The 25,844-nt window shown below is 52.5% G+C and overlaps 1 protein-coding gene across 1 annotated transcript; it reads left to right on the plus strand.

The window, feature by feature from the left end:
- Nucleotides 1-473: 473 nt before the first annotated feature.
- On the plus strand, nt 474-24,769 carry TRIM3 (tripartite motif containing 3). Its single transcript, XM_007102974.3, has 12 exons — nt 474-604; nt 8,555-8,720; nt 14,390-14,621; nt 14,840-14,991; nt 15,219-15,399; nt 15,681-16,413; nt 16,519-16,622; nt 22,079-22,246; nt 22,438-22,606; nt 22,861-22,931; nt 23,936-24,076; nt 24,199-24,769. Exons 2-12 carry the CDS (start codon nt 8,590-8,592, stop codon nt 24,349-24,351), a joined length of 2,235 nt encoding a protein of 744 aa, XP_007103036.1. The 5' UTR covers nt 474-604; nt 8,555-8,589; the 3' UTR covers nt 24,352-24,769.
- The last annotated feature ends 1,075 nt before the right edge of the window (nt 24,770-25,844 follow it).

The raw sequence follows: 25,844 nt of genomic DNA on the forward strand, positions 1-25,844 counted from the left end.
CCCCTGCTCAGCAGAGACCACACTAGCATAGTCCGTAGGAGCCCCCCAGGAAAACCTGGAAGGGCACCTCCAGGAGACAGCCCTTACCGGCTCCCAGAGTCCGAACACCCTGCTGTCCAGCTGCCTTTTCGTGACAGAGCGTCCGCCCAGTCCCTGAGACCCACTGCGCTGCCCTTTCCTGGAGCCGTCGGGAGCCAGAGGCAGCTGGCGGGGATCGAGGATCCGGGATCCGGGATCCTGCTCAAGGTTTCCCCAGCCCGACAGGGGAGGCAGCTCCTGCAGGAGCCTCGGGAGAGTTGGAGGAGCGGTGCGGGTGGGGTAGGGGCGGGCGGGGCCTCCGTGGCGGCGGGCGGGGCGTGGGTGGGTCTTCGGTCTCCGAGCCGCCCCCTCCCCCGGCTGGTCCGCAGCCCCGCCCCGGCCCCTCCCTCCGGCCTGTGCGGCGGGTCCGGCGGCGGCGCCGGCGCGGGGACAGGCGGAGGCGCGGGACGTGGGGCGGCGCCGCGGGCAGAGCCGGGCGGACGGGCGCTGGCAGCAGGGGCAGCGCCGCGGGCGCCTCGGAGTGGCCGCAGTCCGGGTCTTGGCCCTCCCATCCTGCCTCGCCGCGGTGAGTGCGACGGGCGGCCCCCAGGAGTGCGTTTGTATCCCTGTCTGCCCAGGTCCCGGTCCGGGTGCGAGCGGCGGTGTGTCTGTCCGAGTGTCTGTGGGTGAGGGCATAGATGCTTTTCAAAAGCTGTGCCTGTCTCTGTCCACGTGAGGCGTGTCCCTGTCCCTGAGAGCAGTGGGGGATTCTTCGGGCTGTGGCTGCTCACGTGAGGTCCATGTTTGAGGGGGGAGGCGCGGGTGGATGGGTGATGCTTCCTTGGAGGAGCGCGGGGTTTGGGAGCTTGTGTATGTTGGCGGAGGGTGTCGACCGCTGCGGCCGAGGATGGTGGGGGGTGGGGGAGCGGGTGGGGCTGCTGAGTGGGACTCTGGAATCTTGTGGCCCAGCTTGTCCGAGGGTTCCTTTCTCCCTGGTGCAGACACTTCCACCCTTTGCTACCCCCTCCCTCCTCAGGCACCTAGAGGCCCACCGGCGGGTATAGAGGACACCCTTTCCTCCTCTAGCACTGGCCTCTGGACAGGAAGCCGCATCCGGAGGCTGTTTCTTGTAGGAAAGGACCCTTCTGTTTCCCCTGCAGCCTGGGCCCCGCCTGGAAGACCCCAGGCTCCTCCCTGGTTCTGGCCTCCTCCCTTCTGGACTTGGCTTCAGATCATGGGCTGCAAACCTGCAGGGACAGATGGTTGCAGGTTGGAGGGGCAGGCTGCACCCCAGGGAGGTCAGTCCACTGAAGGCCAGCCCTGGGCTTGTTCCTGGTGTGGGGGTCTCCGAAGTGGAAAGCAAAAACCCAGGACTGACCCCTGTAGGAAGATGAGATCTGGTAGGTTGGAGCAGGTGCAGAGGTCTTTTTCACAGGTCTCTCCCTGCCTGTCTGTCCAGCTCATCAGTGCTCATTCATCCCGTAAGCAGGGTTCTGATTTGCTGCAGAATTGGAATCAGAGCTGCAGGCCTGACAGGTGCCCTGCTTCGCTTGGCTTGCATGCCTCCAGTGACAGAGCACTTACTACTTCTGTTATGGGAAAGCTTCTTTATGTTAAGTGGAGGTCTTTTTCCTTGGAACTTTGTTCACTTGTCTTGTTATTGCCTTTGATTTTGCCTCTCTGTCTGGTGAGAGGATACTGCAGTGATTTAAACATGGCTCTCTTATCACCAACATATACTGAGCACCCTCTGTGTGCCAGGTGCTGCCTCAGCCACTTAGAGGACAATGGCATTCTTGCTGAGAGAAGAGCTTGAGCAAAGGCCCATAGTTGATAGAGTACAGCCTGTGTTCAGAAAAATGGAGCACAACCATTTTGCTAGGCTAGGGTAGGGGATGCCCAGAGGGAGTATCATGGGTGCCCTAAACTCAGCCAACATTTATTTTGGAAGGGAGGTGGGGACAACTACAACCACTCTCTAACACACCTAGCCTTCCTGTGGAAACCAGCAATCATACTCAAGGTAGTACAAGATTGGATTTAATCATGGGCACATAGTACAGTCTGTAGGGACCTTTGGCTGGACAGAAAACCTTGGGAATCTCAGATTTGGGGAAGAAAAATACACCCTCCCCCAATTTGCAAGTAAGGGGTTGGAGTAGGAACTTGTCCAGAGTCTTACCTTGCATTGGTGAAATTAGTGAGAGTCAAGACTATCTCCTGGATCTCCTGACTTTTAACCTAGACTCATTTTAGGAGCAGAAGCAAGGATAATAGTTATACCTTATATCTGAAAGTTGAAAGAAGAGGAGGAATTGAAAAGACTCCCAGGATTCTGGCTGATGTGGCTCGGTGGATGGTGGTGGCTTTTATTGAGATGAGAGATGCAGCAAGATGAGTAGGTTAGGGGAAAGTGAATTCAGTTTTAGACTAGTCTCTAGCATCATCCCTGTACAGATGTCCAAGGTACAGCTGGATATACAGGTGTGGGTTCAAGAAGTTTTCTGCACAGGAGATAAGGCTTTGGGAGTCATTAGCAAGTGGATGGTAACTGAAACCATGGGAGATGGTGAGATTTTCCAGACAGAGTATGAAAGTGAGGGGAGAAGAGGCCCTAGAACAAAGCCCTGAGGAGCAAGACATATAAAGAATGGACAGTGAAGGAGCAGCCAGAGAGGCAAGTGGAGAGCTCGCATCGAGTGGGTTGTGATAGCATCAAGTACAGCCTCTGCCCTTTTGAGTCTTGCTCTCTTGCCCAACTGGTCCATGTTTCTTAATTTTTCATGCTTCAGTTCCATTACTCACTGTTTTCCCAGTGTACCTATCAAACTCCTCCTATTTGTCCCCCAAGAGCCAGCTCATATATCCCTTCCTCTGCAAGTCTTCTTTATTCTCCACCACCTTCAGAGTTGGGTACTTCCTCCTCTTTGCTGCCATAGCAGTTTGAATATGTCAATATCATGACACTTATCACATGGTAGTTATGTATTTCCATGTCTGTTTCCCACACTAGTCTGAGAACTTGTGAAGGACAGGGAGTGTGTCTGTTTCAGCATTGTGTCTCCAGTAACCACTTTAAGGGCCTTGTCGAGAGTGCCCAGGAAGTTTGATTGTTTGATAGGTTGATCAGCTCATTGAATGGTTCATTCACCTACTTACTCAGTCCAGCAGTAGCGGGTGGGAGAGATGGTACTGCAAATTTCATCATTTTCCTTCCCTGCCAATCTTATTGCAAGGATTCCTTGGTTTTGAGGACTACCTCCTCCAAGGCTTCATCTGTTTCAAAGAAAACCCAAAGACTGTAGCCTGCAGTCATTTGTCATTTTGCTGAAGCCTCAAATGATCAAATGCACTTGGAGGCTAGTGACCAGGAGTCAGTCATTTTCAGAAGCAAGTGAGCCTAACTGGCCTCTTGCATCCACTTTTTAACAATGCCTCGGTCACCTACCTTCACTCACAGCTGTGTCAATCATGTATACTGGGACTCTCATGAGGTCGTACGAGGAAGTCATGGAGGAAATTAGATGCTGTTTGAGAATTTGGAGAAACTGAAAAGCCTTGAAACACATCCTTTGCAGATGTCAGAGATCAGGTGGAATCAGCACTGGCTGTCCTCATTTGCTCACAATCAACTTCCTCTTCAGCCCCCTGGATGTGGCTTCCTTTCCTCCAGCCCTTAGAAACCACGCTCCCTGAGGTTAATACCAGCTTCTTTTGGGCTTTAGATCATGGGAACTGTTTGCAGCATTTCACAATGAAGATTGTTCTCTTACTCGTGAAGCTCTCTTCTCCCTTGGCTTTCATATCTCTTTCCTGATTCTCCTGCCTCTCTGGCCACACCTTTTCCATTTCTTTTCAGGCTTTGCTTTCTGGGCCTGTCCCTTAAATGTTGAGGTTCGTTGGGGCACAGTCACAGGCTCTCCTTTCTCATCTTATGCCCTCTCTGGGTGATGTCATCCACTTCCATGCCTTCAGGTACCATCTCTACACCAACTCCCAAATCCATATCTCCAGGCCAGACCTCTTTCCTAGGCTCCAGCTTACATTTCCAACTGTCAGCTGGACCTCTCAAATGTCCCATAGGCACCTCAGATTCCTCTTACTAAACACTGAGCCTGTCACCCTCCCATCCAAACTGCTTGTCTTTCAGAGTTTTCAAGCCAGAAAACTAGGAATCATCTCTAATTCTTTCTTCTCCCTCTATACTTCATATCTAACCAACTGGTCACCAAGTTCTATTGATTCCTCCTTATAAAATCCACTTCTGTCAACCTCCCCTTTGCTACTCCCCTAATCAAGGCCACCATCATCTCTCCTCTACAATATCATGGCAGTCTCTTAACTCTCTACTCATGATACCCCTCAACTGTTTTCCACAGTGCAGTCAAAAATTTACTCTTTTTGCTCTCTCACTCTATACTTAAACCCTCTTCACCTCCCCACCCTGCTCCTTTGCTCTTTGGATAAAGCCTTAATCCCCTAGCAGGGAAGGGTAAAGTCTCAACTCCTCAATAAGGCCAACAAAGATTTGTATGATCTAGCTCCTGCCTACCACTGCATCTCATTTCTTAGTCCTCCCCTGTCACAGTGTTTGATTCAGTCTCCTGATGCAGAAGGCACCATTCTCTCTTTAACTCTTACCCATCCTGGAGCTCTTGAATGGCCCTTTCTTCAGGAGAACTCTCTGGACCTCCAGCCTCCTGTACATCCTTCCCTCGCCCCAGATCTAGGTTAGGCTTCCCTGTCATAGCCCTCACCATATTGCACTGCATTAATTGATTTATTAGATTGAGGCATCCGTGAAGGCTGAGCTGTGAGTATTTCTCTTTGTATCCCCAGGCCTAGCAGAGGTGTGGAATGAATGCTGAAAAAGGAAATGAAGTGCCTTTAGAACCTCAGTTAAAAGATGGGAAGGATAAGGGATGCAGAGATGGCAGTAGGCAGCCCAGGGAAGGAGGGTGATATCTCAGCTCTGAGTTCAAGATCTTCCAAGTATCTGCTGTGATAAACAGTCTTTTTAAACCATGGCCTATAGGACCTTGGGGGCAGATCTCTAAGGAGCAGTGAGAGATGGGAGAGGTGGGCGTAAAAGCCCCGGAGAGGAAGGGAATCTTGGTGATTTAGGCAGGGGTGTGACCTCAGCAGCTGCATGCCCAGCACGTCTGGGTGGGGAACTGAAGCAGGAAGGGGAAGGGAGGGAGGAGCTGTCCGTGCTTGGATGTTGCCCAATCGCCGCCCCTGTGTGACAGGCTGGGAGAGCCCTTTGGGCTTGGAGAGAGGCGGAGCCTGACTTCCAGCTGCCCCAGAAGGGCCCAGCAGACCACTCCTACTCTTCCTCTCGCCCCTCCCCTTCACCAAACAGAAGCTTCAGCTTGGCTCTGGCCGCCTGCCGCCTCAGCCAACCCTCAGTCTGTCCCCCTCCTGCTCTGTTGTCTTTGTATTAAGTCTCCAGACTCAGAACCCTGCACATCTGGAGAAGGAACCTCAGAATTCCAGTGTCCACATTCAGGGATGCCCTTCCTACCCTATCCATGCCCACCCTCACAGAAACATAAGGCTCGTGCGGCTGAGCCCCTCTCCTGCCCCTCCGCAAACCTGGAGAGAGCTCTGGACTGGCCCCAGTGCATTCATTCATTCATTCATTCTTCATTCATGCATTGTTTTTAGAGAGGGCCTTGGTGCATCGAGTTAGGCACAGATAGCGGTGACCCGCTCCTAGTCACTGCCTGTTTCGAAGTAGTCTGACTATCTTTCTGCTTCCCTTCAGGGCCAGATTTCTCTCCTGAATTGTCTACAACTTCTGTGTTAATTTCTTCATTTCCATTCATCTTTCCATCACTCTGACCTGACTTCTGCCCCTCCCATTCCACCACAGCCAAATCTGGTGGACACTCTCCAGTCTTCATCTTACTTCACCGCTCCTTCTTTCTTGAATCCCCCTCCTCCCCTGACTTCCTTGATCCCACACACTCTTGGTCTTCCTCCCATCTCTCTGAGTTCTCCTTCACCCTTCACTCTCTATCCCTAGATGGTCCCATCCATTATCATTGCCTTGTGTCATTAATATGCCAATGCTTCCAAGTCAAAAACCAGCCCAGACCTCTCCCTGGAGCTCCTATATTTAATTTCTTACTTGACATCTCACCTGGGTATCACACAGGCACCTCTCAGACGTCTCATGGTTAAAATGGAATGGCCCGGGCTTCCCTGGTGGCGCAGTGGTTGAGAGTCCGCCTGCCGATGCAGGGGACACGGGTTCACGCCCCGGTCCGGGAAGATCCCACATGCCACAGAGCGGCTGGGCCCGTGAGCCATGGCCGCTGAGCCTGCGCGTCCGGAGCCTGTGCTCCGCAACGGGAGAGGCCACAACAGTGAGAGGCCCGCTTACCGCAAAAAAAAAATAAAATAAAATAAAATGGAATGGCCCAAATCAGCTCCTTAGCTTGCCCTGTCTCTAGGCACAGCCCATCATCCTCAGGGGAGAAACCTGGGAGTCCTTATTGTCATTCCTTTCCCCTCCTACATCCAGTCCATCGTGGTGTCCTTTTGACTCAACCTCATGGTTATTTCTCAGATCAATCCACTTTTTTGCCTATAGCTCTGCTAATACCCAACCTCAGCCTACCTGAAGAACTGGGATAACCTCCAAAGCGGTCTCCCTGCTTCCACCCTGGCTCCTCTTCAATCCTCATAGCTGCCAGTGTAGCTTTTTAATTTATTTTTATTTTTTGTAAATTGCATCATTTCCCTCCCAATTTGGGATAGAACCCAGATTCTTAACATCAAGGTCTTTTGTGATCTCATTCCAGCCTACCTTCCCAAACTCACCTGTGGCCTTTTATTCCCTTTGCTCTGACCACATGAACCCTTTCGGGTTCTCAGTGAGTTTCTGCCTAAGGACTTTCCGTCATGCTGTTCCTTCAGCCTAGAATGATTTCCCTCCCTCACTCTCTGATGCCCACACCCTCATCCCTACTATTTTCCTTCTAGCCCTCAAAGCTCTACTTAAAAATTCCCTGCTTGGAAAGGCCTTCCCCAATCACCCAATCAAAACAGCATTTTTTCTCATAGCATCCTTTTCTTCTGTATAGCACTCCCCTCTCCCAATTTGTAATTATATATTTATTCATTTATTTACTTTTCACTACCTCCCCACCACAAGGACAGTGACCATATCTGTTCTGTTTATCACTCTATCCCCAGCGCCTGTACAAAGTAGGCACTTAATAAATATTTGTTGAATTACTGAATTAATTCAATAAATATAGGCCAATCCTTATGTCAGGCTCTGTGCTAAGTGCTAAGAATAAAAAAGAGATAAAATATAATGCCTCTCCTCAAGAACTCTGCAGACTATGGAAAAAGCAGAGAAGTAACAAGAAAATTACGGCATAGTGTGTAAGGGCCAGGATGGAGGAAAGACAAGGTGCAGAATGACATAAAGGTGAAGCACCTCACCCAGACTTCAGGAAATCAGGGAAGGCCTTCTGGAGGAAGTGACATTTACATCCAGACCTGAAAGATAAGCAAGAGTTAGCCAGACGAAGTGGGGGTGAGAAGAGGATCTCAGGCAGAGGGAACAGAATGTGTGACTGCCCAGAAGCAAAAGAGAACAAGGAGTTTTCCAGGAACTGAAAAGAAAGAAACCAGTGTGACTACTCATAGAATCATGAGACGTGAGGTGGTAGAGGGAGGTATGTGCCAAAGCTAAGCTTTGTTGGCCAATTTAAGGAGTTTGGACTTTGTCCTCTGGACAATGGAGAACCATTGAAAGAATTTAAACAGGGAGTTAGTGACAAGATGGAATCTGTGTTTAGAAGCCTCATTCTGGCTGTGAGGGAGAGGGATGAGAAGGTATAGGCGAGGAGAAGGACACCAGTTAGGAGGCTGTTGCTGTATCGCTGGAGAGAATTGGTGGCACCTGAATTGGGGGTGGTATCTGTGCAGTTGGAGAAAAGGGGATAAGGTATTTGGGAGGCAGAATCCACGAGACCTGGGTACTGATTGGATGTGGAAAAGAATGTGATCCCGGGCAGTTGTGCTGGGAGGTGGGTCACAGCATAGATAGAAGGGCTGCAGGTGGTCAGAGGAGAGACACTCCATCAGGAAAGTCTCCTGGGGGAGGGTTTGGGGGAGGCAGAGGAGATGAAGGGTGGGTGTGTCAGTGAAGGGCATCCCCGTACCACACACTTGACATAACACTATCGCAAATTCTCAAAACAACCATTTGAGGTAGGGATTATTATTTCCATAACTGCAAATTAGGAAACTGAGGCTCAGAGAGAGTATATGAATTGTGCAAGGTCACCTAGCTGGTAAGAGGCTGAACTGGGTTTGAAATCAATGTAATCAATGACGCCTGTGCTTTTAACCAGAGCAGCAGGCTCGGGGGGTACTCAGTCCATGCTCTTCACCCTGCTCGGTCCCTGGCAGAGAAGAGATGGGGCTAGTGCTCTGCAGGGGTTTTGAGTGATGGGGATCAGGTGGAGAGAGGGATGGCTGGCTTCCCTGGTGCTGACCATCTTTCTGTACACAGGCTGGTGTGAGTAGCAGGAGCCATCCGTGGGCACCATGGCGAAGAGGGAGGACAGCCCTGGCCCAGAGGTCCAGCCAATGGACAAGCAGTTCCTGGTGTGCAGCATCTGCCTGGATCGGTACCGGTGCCCCAAGGTTCTGCCCTGCCTGCACACCTTCTGTGAGAGGTGAGGGTGTGTGTACCAGGGAGGGATGAGGACCTTGCAGGCCCCCCGGAGGAGGGAGTGGCATGTGTAAACCTGTAAGAGGTGAGGGAGATGTGTGCACGCATGGAGGGGGGCAGATGAACCCCAGCCTATAGGAGGTAAGGGTTCGGTGCAAGAACCTGTGAGAGGACCAGAGGTTCCTGACACTGGGCTGTGGCCCCTGCCCAGAACAGGGCCTTCTCTGCCCCTGCCCAAGCCCCAAGGCAGCCTTCGACACCACCAGAGAAATCAGGCAGAGCTGAGACTCTCAACCAGCTCTGGCACCAGAAGAACTTTCTGACCAGTGGGAGGATGTTCAAAGCTAGGTCTGTCCTCCCCGCCTGTCCCCACTGTTGTCCTGAGGCACTGAATGAAAGGCAACCCCTCCCAGCCTCTGGGCTTCTATCTATTATTCATTCACTTAACAAATATTTATTTATCGAGCAACTACTATGTGCCAGACCTGTCCCAGGCACTGGGCAAGCAGTGATAAGCAAAAACAGATATGATCCTTGCTCTCTTTTTAAAAAATTATTATTTATTTATTTATTTTTGGCTGCGTTGGGTCTTCGTTGCTGTGCGCGGGCTTTCTCTAGTTGCGGCGTGCGGGGGCTACTCTTCATTGCGTTGCGCAGGCTCCTCATTGCAGTGGCTTCTCTTGTTGCGGAGCACGGGCTCTAGGCACACGGGCTTCAGTAGTTGTGGCTCGCGGGCTCTAGAGCGCAGGCTCAATAGTTGTGGCTCACGGGCTTAGTTGCTCTGCAGCATGTGGGATCTTCCCGGGCCAGGGCTTGAACCCATGTCCCCTGCATTGGCAGACGGATTCTTAACCACTGCGCCACCAGGGAAGCCCTATCCTTGCTCCTAAGTAGCTTACAGTATAGTGAAGGAGAAAGATAGTAATCAAATCATCATACGGTCAGACTACAGGTAAACGTAGTCCGTGCCACCTCAGTCAGACACCCTCCCAACGACGCCCTGCATCTTGCCATCACCCAGAATAATACCACTTCTTCTGTGGTTACAAACTCCAGTATCCCACTCTTGGCTTCCATCACCCCACTCTCACTACACCAGCTTTGACTGGATGTAGATGTCCAGTGCCCTTGACTGCTCCCTCTTCTCCCAGCCTCCATCTCCTTCCTGGTCTCCCTTTCTTTCCTACCCATCCTGAATCCCGTGGTGGACCATAGGCCTCTACAATTCCCACACACCTTTGTCCTTTTCTAAACCCATGTGGCAGAAGCTCAATCCTGGATCTGAGCCGTAATTGGATATCTCCATACCTTCTCCTATACCCAGATCACTGAGCACTCTTGGAGAAAATCAGTGGCTGACAAATTATAACAATAGCTACTGTGTATTGATTGCTTACTATTTGCCAGGGACTGGCTAAGTGATTTACATGTATTGATTTACTTGATCCTCACAACAGATACTCTATTATCCCCATTTTAGAGAGGAGGAAACTAGGGTTCAGAGTCATTAAGTAATTAAGAGATATTTCCGAGGCTCCACAGCAAGTAAATAGTCGAGGTCTGAATCCAGGTTTAACTGCAGAGCCTTCTCTCTTCATACTACTCGTTCATTTATCCCTTGGTCCCTGCTCTCAAAGACTTATGCTCTAGCGGGAGGTGACAGACAGTAGGCAAAAGCAAATAATCAAACAGGAGAGTCACAGCTTGGACTAAGTGTTTTCCAGGAAATAAACAGGGAGTAAGTGAGGGCGATTGGTCCAGGGGCTAGTCTACGTAGAGTCATCAGGGAAGGCTTCCCCGAGGAGGTGACATTTGACCTGAGACCTGAGGAAGAGAAGGAAACAGACATGAACAGGTTGTTCCAGGCAACAGGATTATCTTCGCGCTGTTCCATGCAAAGGCCTTAAGAAAGGAGTAAGTGGGGCATGTTCAGAGACCAGGGGAGAAGCCAGCGTGACTGAGTGAGGAGGAAAGTGGAATGAAGTGAGGTCCGAAAAGTTCACGGGGGAGCTTGGCAGTTTTAGGAAAGTTTTGGATTTTGTTCTATATGCAGTGGGAAACCACCGGAGGAATTTTTTTTTTAGCAGGGAAATAATGTGACATAAATTAGACCTTTGTTTTTTGGCCGCGCTGCATGGCTTATGGGATTTTAACTCCCCATCCAGGGATCGAACCCGAGCCCTCGGCAGTGAGAGCACGGAGTCCCAACAACTGGACTGCCAGGGAATTCCATAAATTAGATTTTTTTTAAGCTTATTCTGGTTGCCATTTGGCGAGTGGATTCTAGAGAAGCAAGAGTGGAAACAGGAAGCCAGTTAGGAAGCAGTCGTAAGCCAGGTATGTACAACACGTAGGATGGAGATCTTGATGAGTTCAGAGGTATTCAGGGTAAACCCCAGACTCAGCAAAGCTGGGGAGAGAGTTACAGGGGAACTGACTGGAATGGCTGAAATGCAGATTTCATAGTTGATGCCGTGATGGCTGATGAGGCATAGGTAGTGCCAGGTGCATGGGAGTGGACAGCTGAGGTGAACTGGAGGAAAAGATCACGGGGGGAGGGGCTGAGAGGAAGCACAGGAACTAAGAAATCTTGATGGTGGGCAGGTCACCCTGTGGATGTCAGAGCCACCGAGAATGATGGCAGGAGTGTGTGTGTTGGGGTGGGAGGGAGGGTAACAGAAGAGAGTGAGCCAGAAGAAAGACTTCGGCCAACCGTTGAGTCAGCGGAGACAACATCAAGGAGGGGTGTTGTAGACAGAAGGCCTGAGCTTCCAAGGAGCTGAAGAAGAAGAATTTAGAAATGTTCCAGTTGGGGGCGGGGAGAACTCAACCCCACCTTCTGGTCCTGAGGAATGTGGAGTATGAGACAAAAACCACTCTCAACTCGACAAGACTGAAGGGGACACTAGGTCACAAATAAGTTAATGTTTGTGAAGCACTTAGAATTGTGCCTGGCACATAGTGTTTGTTAAATAAATAAAAATTAATTAATTCAGATCAAGAAGTGTAGAGAACATTAAGAGAAGAGATTGAGGCTATGGGAAACTTTGCAACATGTAAATCTTCCCTCCACAAATTTGTGGTCTCCAAACACAGCTGCCGTCAGTCTGTTTCTAGTAAGATTCCTCTCCTCCTCCATTCAGTGACTAATCCCAGCCTCCCTGTCCTCCTGGATTCCCACCACCACCCCACTCCTTCGCTTTCAGCAGCTGACCTTGCCGGAGGCAAGTTGGGCATCCTCTCTCTAATTTTGCCCCCTGTGCTCAAGTGCATCCACCTCATTTTCCCCTCCCTCCATCCAGAGGATGGGGTCCACTCCTCCTCTTCAAGCCAGCCTAAGCCACTCTCCCATCCCCAGACCTCGTCCCATGTCTTCTAGTCTCTTCCCTCCCTCCTTCTCTACTGGCTCCTCAACTTATAAACATGCTCAAGCCTCCCGTTACAAACAGATAAGAACACTCCTTTGTCCCTGTGTCCCTCCCAGCTGCCATCTAACCCATCAACCTACTTTTTACTCAAACTTCCAACCTCCCATTCACTCTTCAACTGGCGAGTCGAGTCAAGCCTTCCTTCCTCTACCCCTCCTTCCACTCCCTGTTTTCCTTACAGACAAAAGTACTCTTACAGTTGCCAAATTCCATGGGCATTTTCCAGTCCTTACCTTCCCTGACTCCTCAGCTGCTTTTGACACTGATGGCTACTCATTCCCTGCTTCTGAAATTGCACGACTCACTTTGCTGCCCTGACACTCTCTCTCCTCCTACCTCTCTGCCCGTTCCTCTTTGCTCTCCTCTTTCAGCATTTGCTGGGTGCTCTGTCCTGCTCTTGGCACTGTAATCCCCTTCTCGGTGATCATATCCTCTCCCTGGCTTCTAAATATTCTCCCATTTCGAAGCCATCTAAATGTTGATGGCCTCCCTGTCTTTATCTCTAAACTGCCTTCTCCCCAGCTGTCTACGGATCCCCTCTGCCTGGATGTCCCACCGTTACAGTAAACTCAACCAGGGCAAGGCTGAACTTCCCTGTAAACCAGTCCTCTTTCTGTGTTTCTCATCGTGGTGAATGTCACCACCATCCACTCAGTCATCTAAGCTAGGAATCTGGGAGTCAACTGAGACTCATCTCTCACTCCCCATATCTAATCAGACAACACTACCCACTGGCTGCACTTCTTAAATGCTTCTCACATTTGTTCCACCTCAGTCTGCATTGCTGTTGCCTAAATCCAGGTCTTCCTCACCTCTTGCCTAGACTATTACAAGAGTACCTTGGTTAAGCACATGCTTTGCCTTGGATCTGGCTCTTGTGCTTACTAGCTTTGTTACTTTGGACCACTTACCCTTTCTGAGTCCATTAACAAACATCAAGTGGAAAGCACAGCCTGGCACATTGTGCTTAATAAATGGTAGCTGGATGCTGAGGAGGAGGATGCTGCTACCCCTTGTCTGCTGTCTCATCATGTTCACATTCACCCTCCACACAGAGGCAGTGAAGAGGAACTTGATAAAATGTAAACCTGGCTGTACCATGCTCCTGCAACTCCCTTGTGCTGTTGAGATAACTTCTAAGCTGCTTGATGTGACCCAGGAGCCCTCCATGAGCTGGCCCATGCCTCTCTCTCCAGACTTCCCTTACCATTCCTTGCCTTGGACGTCCTCTCCAGCCACCTTGAACGTCCTCTCCAGCCACCTTGAACTGCTTATAATTCCCTACTCATACTATGCTGTTTCTGGCCACCTTCTGTATCTGGATCACCCTTCCTCCTCTCCCTGCACCTTTCCTGGTCAGACTAACAATTATTTGTCCATGAAGATTTTGCTTATGTCACCTCCTCTTCAGCCTTTTCTGGCTACCCTCTCTACTACCAGAGGCCCCTTCTGTGCATTTCCTTATCACTGCATCTTCTGTGTTCCTCATATTAACGATAGGTAATACTAATAGCTATAATTAGTATTATAAAAGTATTGTAATACTACAATACATCGTCCTTTCTGTGAGTCAGGCATGTCAGCACTTTACATTTAATTCTCCACACCTTGTGAAGCCTGTACTGTCTCCGTCTTACAAAGGAGGGATCCTTGGCTCATAAAAGTTAAGTAACTTGTCAGGGGTCATGCAGTATAATAGTTGACTGACATGGGAATTGAACCCAGGCAGCCTAGCTCCAGGACCCATGCCTTTAATCATCGCACCGTTTACTTCTACAAACTCTAATTTTGTTACTTTTTTTCTCTACAAACGGTAAGTATTTTAGAGGTAGGCACTGTGCTTTATCTTTGTATCCCCAGAGCTTGGCATAAATTTGGCAAGAGTAGGCAGTCAGTAAATGTTTAATGAGTTAATGGTGCGGGGGTAGGTAGTCACACATTTTCTGTGGGATGGATTTGTAAACACCTCTGAAAGGTGAACTTGTGTCTGTGCACACTGTGAGGAACGCGGGTACGTCTGATCTTCTGAGAGACGTCAGGAATGTGTTTCCACTCAGTTGTGAGAGGTGAGGCCTTTTACCCCTGCTATTAGGACAAGATGCGTGTGCCAACCAGAGAGGTTTCAAAACGAATGCAACGGCACACCTGTGAGGAGAAGGATTGGCACCCATGGCAGGTGAGAGGAGGGGTGCACTGACACCGCCCTGCCCCTTCATCCCTTTGACTCCCCCTCCTCCCTGGCCAGATGCCTCCAGAACTACATCCCTGCCCAGAGCCTGACGCTGTCCTGTCCAGTGTGTCGGCAGACGTCCATCCTCCCTGAGCAGGGCGTCTCTGCGCTGCAGAACAACTTCTTCATCAGCAGCCTCATGGAGGCCATGCAGCAGGCACCTGATGGGGCCCACGACCCCGAGGACCCCCACCCCCTCAGCGCAGTGGCTGGCCGCCCCCTCTCCTGCCCCAACCATGAAGGCAAGGTGGGCCCAAGCAGGCCCAGTGAGGCCAGGACTTGGGGTGGAGGGGGAGGAGAGGTCGGGGGAGGGGCCGAGTGGCTGTGGGTGAGAGGGTCTTCTAAGCGGTCCAGGTAGGGGGGTGCGCCTGGAAGGTGAGAGGCAAGGAAGGCAGGTGGGGGAGGGGAGGGGACAGAGAAGTGTGGTGTCTAGTCGTTGCCTGACGGGAGTCCTCACGCCGCCAGACGATGGAGTTTTACTGCGAGGCCTGTGAGACGGCCATGTGCGGCGAGTGCCGCGCCGGCGAGCACCGGGAGCACGGCACCGTGCTGCTGCGCGACGTGGTGGAGCAGCACAAGGCGGCCCTGCAGCGCCAGCTCGAGGCGGTGCGCGGCCGGTAGGCGCCCGGCGGGAGCCCGGGCTGGTGGGGCCATCTGGGATGGTGTCTCAGCAGGGCCAGAGGAGGGACCTTCGGCAGGGTGGAGATAAAGTTCCTAGGGAGGGGAGGGGGGGTCTCGGGGAGCGGAAATCCTGGAGGGCGGCAGTAGGGTCTCCAGGGAGAAGGGACGGTTCGGTGAGGGCAGCCCTCAAGCAGCCCTGGTATGAGCTGATTCCCCTCCCCAGACTACCACAGCTGTCTGCTGCCATCGCCTTAGTGGGGGGCATCAGCCAGCAGCTGCAGGAGCGCAAGGCAGAGGCCCTGGCCCAGATCAGCGCAGCCTTCGAGGACCTGGAGCAAGCGCTGCAGCAGCGCAAGCAGGCCCTGGTCAGCGACCTGGAGGCCATTTGTGGGGCCAAGCAGAAGGTGTGTCTGCGCACCCTTTCCCACCACCGTCCGTCGTGAGACGGCCTGTTGCCTCTATGCGCCCCCTGCTTCCCACACCCGCGCACCCGTTCCCCTAGTCTACACTTGCCCTCTTCTGGCGTGGCCAGTAGGTACTGCGGGCGTCTGTGTCCCTCGTCCACGCTCACCCTGTTGTATTCCTTTCATGCCATAGTACAAGTTCATCAGGAATCACAGAGACAGCCCCCTCACCTTCCCCTCCACGAGCCTGCTTACCCAACCCTCCCCTAACCCCTCCTCAGGTGTTGCAGACCCAGTTAGACACGCTGCGCCAGGGGCAGGAACACATCGGCAGTAGCTGCAGCTTCGCTGAGCAGGCCCTGCGCCTGGGCTCGGCCCCGGAGGTGTTGCTCGTGCGCAAGCACATGCGAGAGCGGCTGGCGGCGTTGGCAGCACAGGCCTTCCCGGAGCGGCCCCACGAGAACGCGCAGCTGGAACTGGTCCTCGAGGTCGACGGGCTGCGGCGATCGGTGCTCAATCTGGGTGCGCTGCTCACCACGAGCGCCACTGCACACGAGACGGTGGCCACTGGCGAGGGCCTGCGCCAGGCGCTGGTGGGCCAGCCCGCCTCTCTCACTGTCACTACCAAAGACAAGGATGGGCGGCTGGTGCGCACTGGCAGCGCCGAGCTGCGCGCGGAGATCACGGGCCCCGACGGCACGCGCCTGCCGGTGCCCGTGGTGGACCACAAGAACGGCACTTACGAGCTGGTGTACACGGCGCGCACCGAAGGCGAGCTGCTCCTCTCCGTGCTGCTCTATGGACAGCCGGTGCGCGGCAGCCCCTTCCGCGTGCGGGCCCTGCGTCCTGGGGACCTGCCCCCTTCCCCGGACGACGTCAAGCGCCGCGTCAAGTCCCCTGGCGGCCCGGGCAGCCACGTGCGCCAGAAGGCGGTGCGTAGGCCCAGCTCCATGTACAGCACCGGCGGCAAACGGAAGGACAACCCCATTGAGGACGAGCTCGTCTTCCGCGTTGGTACAGAGAGCCGAGGACGGAGCCAGAGGGGGGCTGGGGCGGGGCCAGAGACTCAAAATGACCTCAGTGTGAATTTTTTGCTTCCCTCCCGTTTCTTCCCCACAGGCAGTCGTGGAAGGGAGAAGGGTGAGTTCACCAATTTACAGGGTGTGTCCGCAGCCAGCAGCGGCCGCATAGTCTTAGCAGACAGCAACAACCAATGTATCCAGGTAAGCTCTCCCCTAACACCAAAATAGAAGTTCTCAAGCTACAGCCTACAAAAACAACAGAGAAACAAAATCCCAACAAAGTATACAGGTCGCCTCCTGAAGGATGAAACCCTACAGATAGTACCTTTACTTAAAGAGCAATGAATCACAGCACCACTCCTCCCCCACTCACTCGCCATACGTTCCACAAGGGCCACAGCAGTAACCAGCACCTTCACAGTTAGGCACCGGGGTTTACTGTGCTGGCAGCCTCTACCTCCCAGGCTGTGGCTCAGGCCAGTCCAGCTCCTGGACCCCAAAGATCTGGCTCATTGTTCCCTCCCCTCTGCCTCCACCTGAGTCTCCGCCTGGCTGGCTTACTTTCTGCCCACCACAGTGGTCAGGAGGCAGTCTCTGCAGCTCCCCCACTATCTTCCAACATGCCTGCGTGGATCCAGAATGCGTGTCGTCTATGCCCGTCTCTGCAAACGTCCAGTTGACTAGACAGTCAAACGGGGCTAACTTTTGAAAAGGGGTGCCTTCCAGTGGCTAGACTATAGGGCATCCTCAAAGGTGGTCCTGCCTCTGGCTCTCCCAGTGCCTCACACACCTGAGTAAAGCATCTGCCACTTGAATGGACATAGCCTCTTCTGCACTCTGAGCTCCATAAAGCCAGAAAATGCGGTTTTCTCTTTTCCTTAGAGTGAGCCTACGAACAGGCAGAGCCTAGTGACGGGTACCAGTATGGTAGGCGCAGCAGAGCAGTTCAAAGCTCAGCCTCTGAAACCAGACACCTGGGCTTGAATCCTAGCTCTGCCACTTACTGACAAGTCATGTGACCTCCCTGAGCTTAGGTTAACTCATGTGTAAAATTAGGAAAAGAATACTTCAGAGGGTTGCTGGGAGCATTGAATGACATCATGCACTGTGCCTGTCGCCAAGTGAACCTTCTAACTGTTAGCTGTCGTTGAAAATACCATTGTCCAGGTGGGGGCAAAAGGCAGGAGGTGGGAAGGTGCTATAGGGCGTTGTTCAGGGAACTGGAAGGATCCCAGAGCAGCTGGAGGGAGATTACTATTAGGAGTGGAGTAGCTGAGGTCACGCTGTAAATGGTTTTGGAGAGGAAGCTGTGGAATTTTGATTTTATTCTGTACAGGATTGTTTCTAACTACTGTAAACTTTCAGTTCTTGGAAACATTTTGTCAGGTAGTAAAACTTTTCCCTGAAGATCCTTACTTCACATCTGTACATTTAAACTTCTTCCTGACCCTCTGCCTGAGTACCCCTGTCACAGATGCAGCCCTGCCAAAGGTCTGTCACCTCAGTGTCAGCTCCTCCTGGCCTTGCTTTCCACCTAGCCAACTGAAGGAGCCAGGAACTCTTCCATGACTATATTCCCAAGCCTGTCTAGCCCGCCTTTATTCCCACCTTGTTCCTAAGAGCAGAGGAAAGGAGAGGCTCAGGTCCGCGCAGGGAGGCGTTTGGGTCCAGGCTGCATGGTGAGGAGTGGAGGGGTTTGGATGGGTAGGGGTGGTGCTGAGGCCCTACTGCCTCACACCCTCCACCCTCCAACTCCGTTCCTCCTTCTTATGCCAAGGATGCTTTTTGGCACAAAAGTTGAGGTTTGGGAAACTTCCCCTGGGGTGCACAAACACACGGGTACTCATATCCCCGGAAAGATGTGCCACTTCGTCTCCCTGACGAGGGGCTGTGTTTGTCTGTTGTTTCAGGGTGGGGACTAAAGAGGGAGGGGCTAGTGCAGCCGCTCCCCCCTCCAAACACTTCCTTCTACTACAGCAATCCTCCTTGCCCCTGCTGTCACCCACGCAGCAACCTCATAGCTGCTAGGAGCCTGGCTCTCGCTTCCAAAGCTGAGGTTCTCTCACTCTGGGGTCCTCAGGTCTGCTGTGGGCCAGGCTCCCAGATGCACTGTGACTCCCCCCTTGGTTCATGAGGATTGGGGTTCTCGTGAACGTCTCCTCCTTTGGACCCGGCTATGGTGGCAGCTGAGGCAAATCCTCTCCTTGTGCTGAATCAGCATCAGCTGACAGAAGAGAAGAAACATTTTGTGGTTCTGAATGAAGAATTTGATTTGGATATATTGCATCCTTGTGTAATTGTCTGAGTCCAGAAATTTTATCAGCTCTTCTGTGAAAACATCCTCATTTCCTTCAGGCAGAATGCTAATCACACTCTCCTCCGAGCTCCCTCAGCCTTTTGCCATATAGCACTTTTCATTCTCTACCAGAATCACTGGTTTGTTCGTTTTATTTTGTTTTGGCCTCTCCCCCAAGTAGGATCTGTCCTGAAGTTGCTTACTGCTACCATGGCAAAAGAGAGAGATGTTAAGGATCAAATTAGGGCACTGTCAGATTCTAGAGATAAGGAAGCAAATACGGCAGGTTTTGATGAGCCATCAGATATCCAGGGAGAGGGAGGGATCAGGAGCTGCAGGCCTTGGTGACCTGAGTAGGCCGTGTTGCCATTTGGGAGCGGGCCTGGGAATAAGTCGATGAATTCACTTTTGCGTGCGGTGAGTTTGAGATAGCTGTGCGGCATCCAAGGGGAGGTGTCCGATTGTGTTCTGGGAGTGAGCTGACGGATTTATTCATTTGCAGAATGTCTGCTGTGTGCCAGTTGCTATTCCAGTGCTGCAAATGCAGCAGCGAACAAAACAGACACAGTCCCTGCCCCACCTGGGCCTTACATCCTTCGATGGGGGACGAGGATATTTAGCAGTTATTTAGTGACAGGAGTGACAGTTGTTACGAAAAGAGCTAAAAAGCATATATCACGGAGACTTAACTTTATGTGTGTATATTGATTTAGGAGATGGAGTTGATCATTAAAACCTTCTCTGAAGAAGTGACCTGGAAGTTCTGAGAACTGGAGGATGAGTAGGAGTTGGCCAGGTGTAATGGGTGGGATAGGTTAGGATAGGTTGGGAAGAGGAAGACCCCCTAAAGCCTCAGTGTTGAGCTAGAAACTAAGCTGCTCGGAGTGGAGGAGGCAGACACACTGCCTCACTACCCAGCTGGTGGTACCTTTTGGTCCCTCTCACAGCACCTCTTCAGCCCGTGGTGCTTACCTTCTCGTGCTGGCGATTGCTGTCCAACCACAGGGGACCAGGGCAGAAGCCAGGGGCAGTTTTGATCAGCCAGGGAAGGGCATGATGGGAGGTCCACATCAAGAGGAAGTGATGTCCATTGGTGAGACCAGTTCAAACAGCCCTGCGGGCCTAAGAAATAGGGATGATGCAGGGGCAGGGGGTCAGTCCACTCAGAAGGGAGAACATCTGGATCAAAGAACAAGGCCAAGGCCCATAACTTGAGTCCTCCAAGGCTGCTCCTGGCTCTGATTTATCTTGTGTCCCTAGAGTTATAACAAAGCAATGTGTGAGCCTTAATGCCGTGAGTGATGTTGTGGCTGTGAAGGAGAAGCAAGAAGGCTTAGCTATAGAGGAGAGGAGCATTAAAATCGTAGGTGCTTTTAGGATGGTGAGACCTGAGCAGGTTGCTAAGGTGGAAGAAGTAGAAGAGGGTGAGAGGTTGAAAGGTTTCTTCTGTCCAGATTACCTCATCAGCCTCACAGCCTGGACGGGCTAATCGTTGTCCATTTCCCACCCCTCACCTACCCCTTTCTTGTCTGCTACTAAGTCCCGTGGAGTCTGCCTCCTGTATGTCTCTTGATCCATCTACTTCCCTCCAGCAAGTGCCCTGGTCCAAACCATCATCAGTTCTCACCTGGACCACTGCAGCGCCTCTGACTGGCCGGCCAGCTTCCAGTCTCGACTCCTCCCTGCAGCCAGAGTGTGCTCTTTCTGAAAAAGCTCCCATGTGCTTTTTCCAACACCACCAAGCAGTTCTCCAGTTCTCAGTGGACACTGACCAGGGATCCTATAAATTTAACTCAATTCCAACATGATCTACCTGGAGATGGCATCACATCCCGCAGGTTGAGGGCTCAGTCCCATAAGACTGCCCCTACTTCAGATGCTAATTGAAAGTTCAGTTTGTCTCCTGTAGTCTGACCAACCAGCTATAAGTTGGAAGTTCCCACAACCCACTCCTTGTGTTCAATTAATTAGCTAGAGCAGCTCACAGAACTCAGACAATCATTTAATTACGCTTATCAGTTTACTATAACAGATATTATAAAAGATACAGATGAACAGCCAGGTAAGAGATACATAGGGTGAGGTCTGGAAGAGTCCCTAGTATAAGGAGCTTTGGCCCCTGTGGAACTGGGGTAGACACCCTCCTGGCACCAACCCGGAAGCTCATCAAATCTTGTTGTGCAAGAATTTTTATAAAATTTAATCTGTGCTCCCCACCCCTTCTCCTTCCCAGAGGTTGGTGGGTAGAGCTGAAAGTTCCGACCCTTTAATCAGATGGTCTTTCTGGTGACCAGCCCCATCCTGAAGCCATCAAGCACCCCCCCCCACCCTAAGTCACCTCATTAGCGTAAACTCAAAAGGGACTCCTTATGAATGACAAAAGACACTCTTATTGATCAGGAAATTCTAAGGGATTGAGGAGCTCTGTGCCAGGCACTGGGGACAAAGGCCAAATATATTTCTTTTTTTTTTTTTTCCCCAAATTTATTTATTTGTTTATCTTTGGCTGCGTTGGGTCTTCGTTGCTGTGCGCGGGCTTTCTCTAGTTGCGGCGAGTGGGGGCTACTCTTCGTTGCGGTGAGCGGGCTTCTCATTGCGGTGGTTTCTCTTGTTGCAGAGCACGGGCTCTAGGTGCGCAGGCTTCAGTAGTTGTGGTGCGTGGGCTCAGTAGTTGTGGCTCACGGACTCTAGAGCGCAGGCTCAGTAGTTGTGACACACGGGCTTAGTCGCTCCGCGGCAGGTGGGATCTTACCGGACCAGGGCTCGAACCCGTGTCCCCTGTGTTGGCGGGCAGATTCTCAACCACTGTGCCACCAGGGAAGTCCCTCAAATATATTTCTTATTATACTACAAAGTCAAATCTCATCTTGTCACTTTCCTGCCCAGAAAGTTTCAGTGAACTCTCATCATACCCAGAATAAAACCTTACTCTTTCTGTTCTTTACGGGAGTGCCCACTGCACTCCATCCACACTAGGCAAGTAGTGCCCATACTGAATTCAAGCAGTGCCCCTATTGGACTCTGTGCCTTCTACATACTGCTGACTCTGCTTAAGCACCTTTCTTCCTCCTTCTTTATTCGCCAACTTTGGTTCGGCTCTTGGCATCCTTATTAGGCTATTAGCTCAGATTGCCTCTGCCCTTGGACCACCTCTCACCCCTTTCACATTCTTACAGTCCCATTCACACCTCTGCTGCATGTCCCCTAAGGTCTGCGCAGGCCCACAGCAGGGTGTCAGGAAGGGCTTGTTGAGCGCTGAATGAATGGGGGTGGGTCTCCTCCCTCAGGACCCTGCTCCCTTCCTTCTGTGCCCACAGTCTCTCCCCTCCTGCCCCCTCCCTCCCTTGCTCCTCTGCTCCAGGTTTTCTCCAATGAAGGCCAGTTCAAGTTCCGCTTTGGGGTCCGAGGACGCTCGCCTGGGCAGCTGCAGCGTCCCACAGGTGTGGCCGTGGACACCAATGGAGACATTATCGTGGCAGACTATGACAACCGTTGGGTCAGCATCTTCTCCCCTGAGGGCAAGTTCAAGGTGAGAGGCCTGCTGTCACTCTACTCTGCACCCTTGGTGGCCAGCTGAGATGACCATTCTAGTGCCTCCTGGTGGTCAGGGCCTGGACTGCTCGATCCATCCTCAGCCTAAGGTTCTGCTTTGGTGCCAGGCTGGGACTACTCTCCCCACCGGGCAGGATAAAGCCCCTAACGGATATCCCCTTCCTCCAGACCAAGATTGGAGCTGGCCGCCTCATGGGCCCCAAGGGAGTGGCTGTAGACCGGAATGGGCATATCATTGTGGTCGACAACAAGTCCTGCTGCGTCTTTACCTTCCAGCCCAATGGCAAGCTGGTTGGCCGTTTTGGGGGCCGCGGGGCCACTGACCGCCACTTTGCAGGTATTGGGAAAGAATTTAGAGACCTGGTCTCCGATACCCCAGTCCCAGAGAACTCCCCTGGATGTCCCAGCTCTACAGACCCCCTCCTTCTATATTTTGGCCCTAGGGGACCCCGTCCCTTCACTAGACCCTAGCACCATCATCCCAGGGACCCCACCCCTCTCCTCACACCGCAGCTTTGTCATCCCAGATGTTCTTCCCCGTCCCACTCAGGATCCTGGCTTACTGCCAGAGAGCCCACTTTGTATTTTCAGGGCCCCATTTTGTGGCTGTGAACAACAAGAATGAGATTGTAGTGACGGATTTCCATAACCATTCAGTGAAGGTCAGTGTCCTCCCTCCCTCCACGACCACTGTTCCAACATCCTTTCCTCTTGCACAAGACTCCTCTCTCCCTCACCTCCCTTTCTTCCCCCTTGAGGTCATTCATTTGAACAGTTAACATTGATGGCGTGGCTGCGTTGTCCCAGGCACTATGCTAGAAGCTGGGAATACAGTGATGAATAAAGCAGATACATTCCCTATCTTATTGGTTATGGTCTAGTGGGGAAGAGAAGAAGGTGCCAGGATATTACAGTGTGATGTGATACATTCTGTGGTAGGAGAGTGCAGGGAAACTGGGTGAGGGTGTAGCAGGAGCGTTTGATTCAGGTGAGACTAAGCACAAGTGGGAATTCACCAGAAGGTAGGGGGCCAGGAGAAGCCAAGGAGGGGGGAGCTCATACCATGTATTCAAGAAACTACAAGTAGTTCGGATGAGGTTTGAGGAGGGGAGTGGTGCCAGGTGAGAATGAGGCTTGCTCATTGCCTTAAGGGGCTTGCTCTCTTCCTAAGAGCTATGGGGAGTCAGTGAAAGATTGCAGGCAGGAGGGTGATGCAGTCCTGTGTGTCTTAGAAAGATCGCTCTGGCTTGGGCGAGACTAGAGGCAGGAAGATCAGTCTTCTAGAATAATCTAGCTGAGGACCATTGCAGTGGCACTATGCATAGGGTACAGATTTGGGATACAGTCAGCGGGTTGTGGTAATTCATTGGCCGTCAAACAGAGGAGAAGGTGGAGTCGAGAATGACTCATGGCTACCTGGGTGTTGCCAGTCACTGGGAAGGAGAAAGAAGAACTACTTTCCCAGGGAAGATAAGCTGCCCAAGGGACATCAGCTGGAGATGTCCAGTAGGCAGTGGCATGCATGGACGTGAAGCCTGGGAAGAAGAACTGGTTTATAGCTGCAGATCTGGGGGTCCTCAGCCCTGGGGCTTCACCCCATCCTCCTCCAAGGCCCCGCCTTCTGCCTGAGGCCGGGTCCCCAGTCCCCAGCCCTTTCCCCTGCCAGGTGTACAGTGCCGACGGAGAGTTCCTCTTCAAGTTCGGCTCCCACGGCGAGGGCAATGGGCAGTTCAATGCCCCCACGGGAGTAGCCGTGGACTCCAATGGAAACATCATCGTGGCTGACTGGGGCAATAGCCGCATCCAGGTGAGGAAGGCCCGGGGAGGGCACCAGGGTGAGGTTTCCCGCTGCGCCCCAGGCACCCCCTCCCCAAATGCCACTCATCTGCCTGATCTCACGGCTCCCTCCAACCTCCACTCGTTCCTCAGGTATTCGACAGCTCTGGCTCCTTCCTGTCCTATATCAACACATCTGCAGAGCCACTGTATGGCCCGCAGGGCCTGGCACTGACCTCGGATGGCCACGTGGTGGTGGCCGACGCGGGCAACCACTGCTTTAAGGCCTATCGCTACCTCCAGTAGCTGCACAGGGCCTGCCTGGCTCTTGGAGGGACGGACATAGGGGTGATTGGACAAGATGGTCTGGCCAGGAGGTGGGCCAGACCTGGCAGCACTGAATGTGGGCTGCGGGCGTGGGTGCGCCCGGTGCCCTCCCTCTCCCCCCTCCCAACCCCACGGTTGCACTTTATTTATTCGGTTCTTGCTTTGGTGACTGGGTGGGCCTGGACCATGGTCCCAAGGATGTGTGCAGAGCTTCACCCTCCCCTCCCCTCCTACACACCACCCCATCCCCTCAGTCTGCTCCCCACGCCCCCAGCCTGGGGCCAGGACAGCCTCTTACTCCAGGGCAGAAGTCCCTCTGGTTGTCTCCCTGCCAGCCCACACACACTGCCAGAGACAGCAATACCCGCCCCTCGTATTAAATAAATGTGTTCTCCACGATGGTTTTGTTGCTTTCTTGTGGGCCGGGGCTGGGAGGGGAGGGGAGGGTGCAACTACCTCTTGACGAAAAGGTGGGCAAGCAGCTGGGTAGGGGACCCAGATTCCCAAATGTGCCCTGATGTTTTGAAGCTTCAGGAGAGGAGAGCAGAGAGGGGGAACGCCTGGGGCTCCGCCACCTCTAAATGCCTGTCCCCCGACCCACGTCTCCTGCAGAAACAGTAAGTCCTTTGGCTATCTGCTCTGGGGCTGAGAAATGACCCTGGCCTAGAACACAGCCAGCAGCTGTAGGGAGAACAGTTGGAGAGATGACAGCAATCCTGGGAAACGCAGGCCTGGGTTAGGGACCTGGGGCGAGCCCAGGTGGAAGCTGGCTGTGGGAGACTCCGTGGCCAATTTCAGAACTCAGTCCTGAAGGCTTGGAGCTCTGCTTCATCCTCCCGCTCTTCATGCCAAGACTGCTGCCCTTTCCCCGCAGTGGAGCGAGGGTCCTAGCATCCCCTCCTGAGCTCTGTTCTGCCAGGGTTTGGCTGCCAGTTCCAGAGATAATTACCACTAGCTCTCAGTGATTTGGGAGGTAGGGACCGTGATTTCTCCCTCTCTACAAAAGGCTGAAGCTGCTCTTCGTTGCTGAGTAAGAGCAGAGCCCAGCCTTGAATCTGTAGGTGTCATACTCCTAACTGGTAAGTTACATCACCTTACTCATTCTTACGCCGCTTGCACCTAGCATGGTGACTGACAGAGAAGGCACTCGTCAACAATATTTGGGGAGTGATGGATCTGGGAAGGTTGGTTATAAGAGGTCATGGGGAAGCTCAAGACTTTGTCCTGGTGTAGCATGATTCCCAGGGCTAGGGTGGGAGGGCCTGTCCGTGGACCTGTGGAAGACCATAGGGGCTTTGCAGAGATCAAAGGGACACCGTGTGGACCACCTGGTGTGTTCACCTTCCTGGTGCTTTTTGGCCCCACTGGTCGGGACCTGGTAAGCAGGTGGAGGGACAGATGAACTCCCTGAAGGCTCTAGGGCAAGTGTTACAGGGCCTGGCCCCAATTAGGAGTAGGATTGCTTGAGCCCA

The sequence above is a fragment of the Physeter macrocephalus genome, unplaced genomic scaffold (genome assembly GCF_002837175.3).
Source record: "Physeter macrocephalus isolate SW-GA unplaced genomic scaffold, ASM283717v5 random_175, whole genome shotgun sequence".
NCBI lineage: Eukaryota > Metazoa > Chordata > Mammalia > Artiodactyla > Physeteridae > Physeter > Physeter macrocephalus.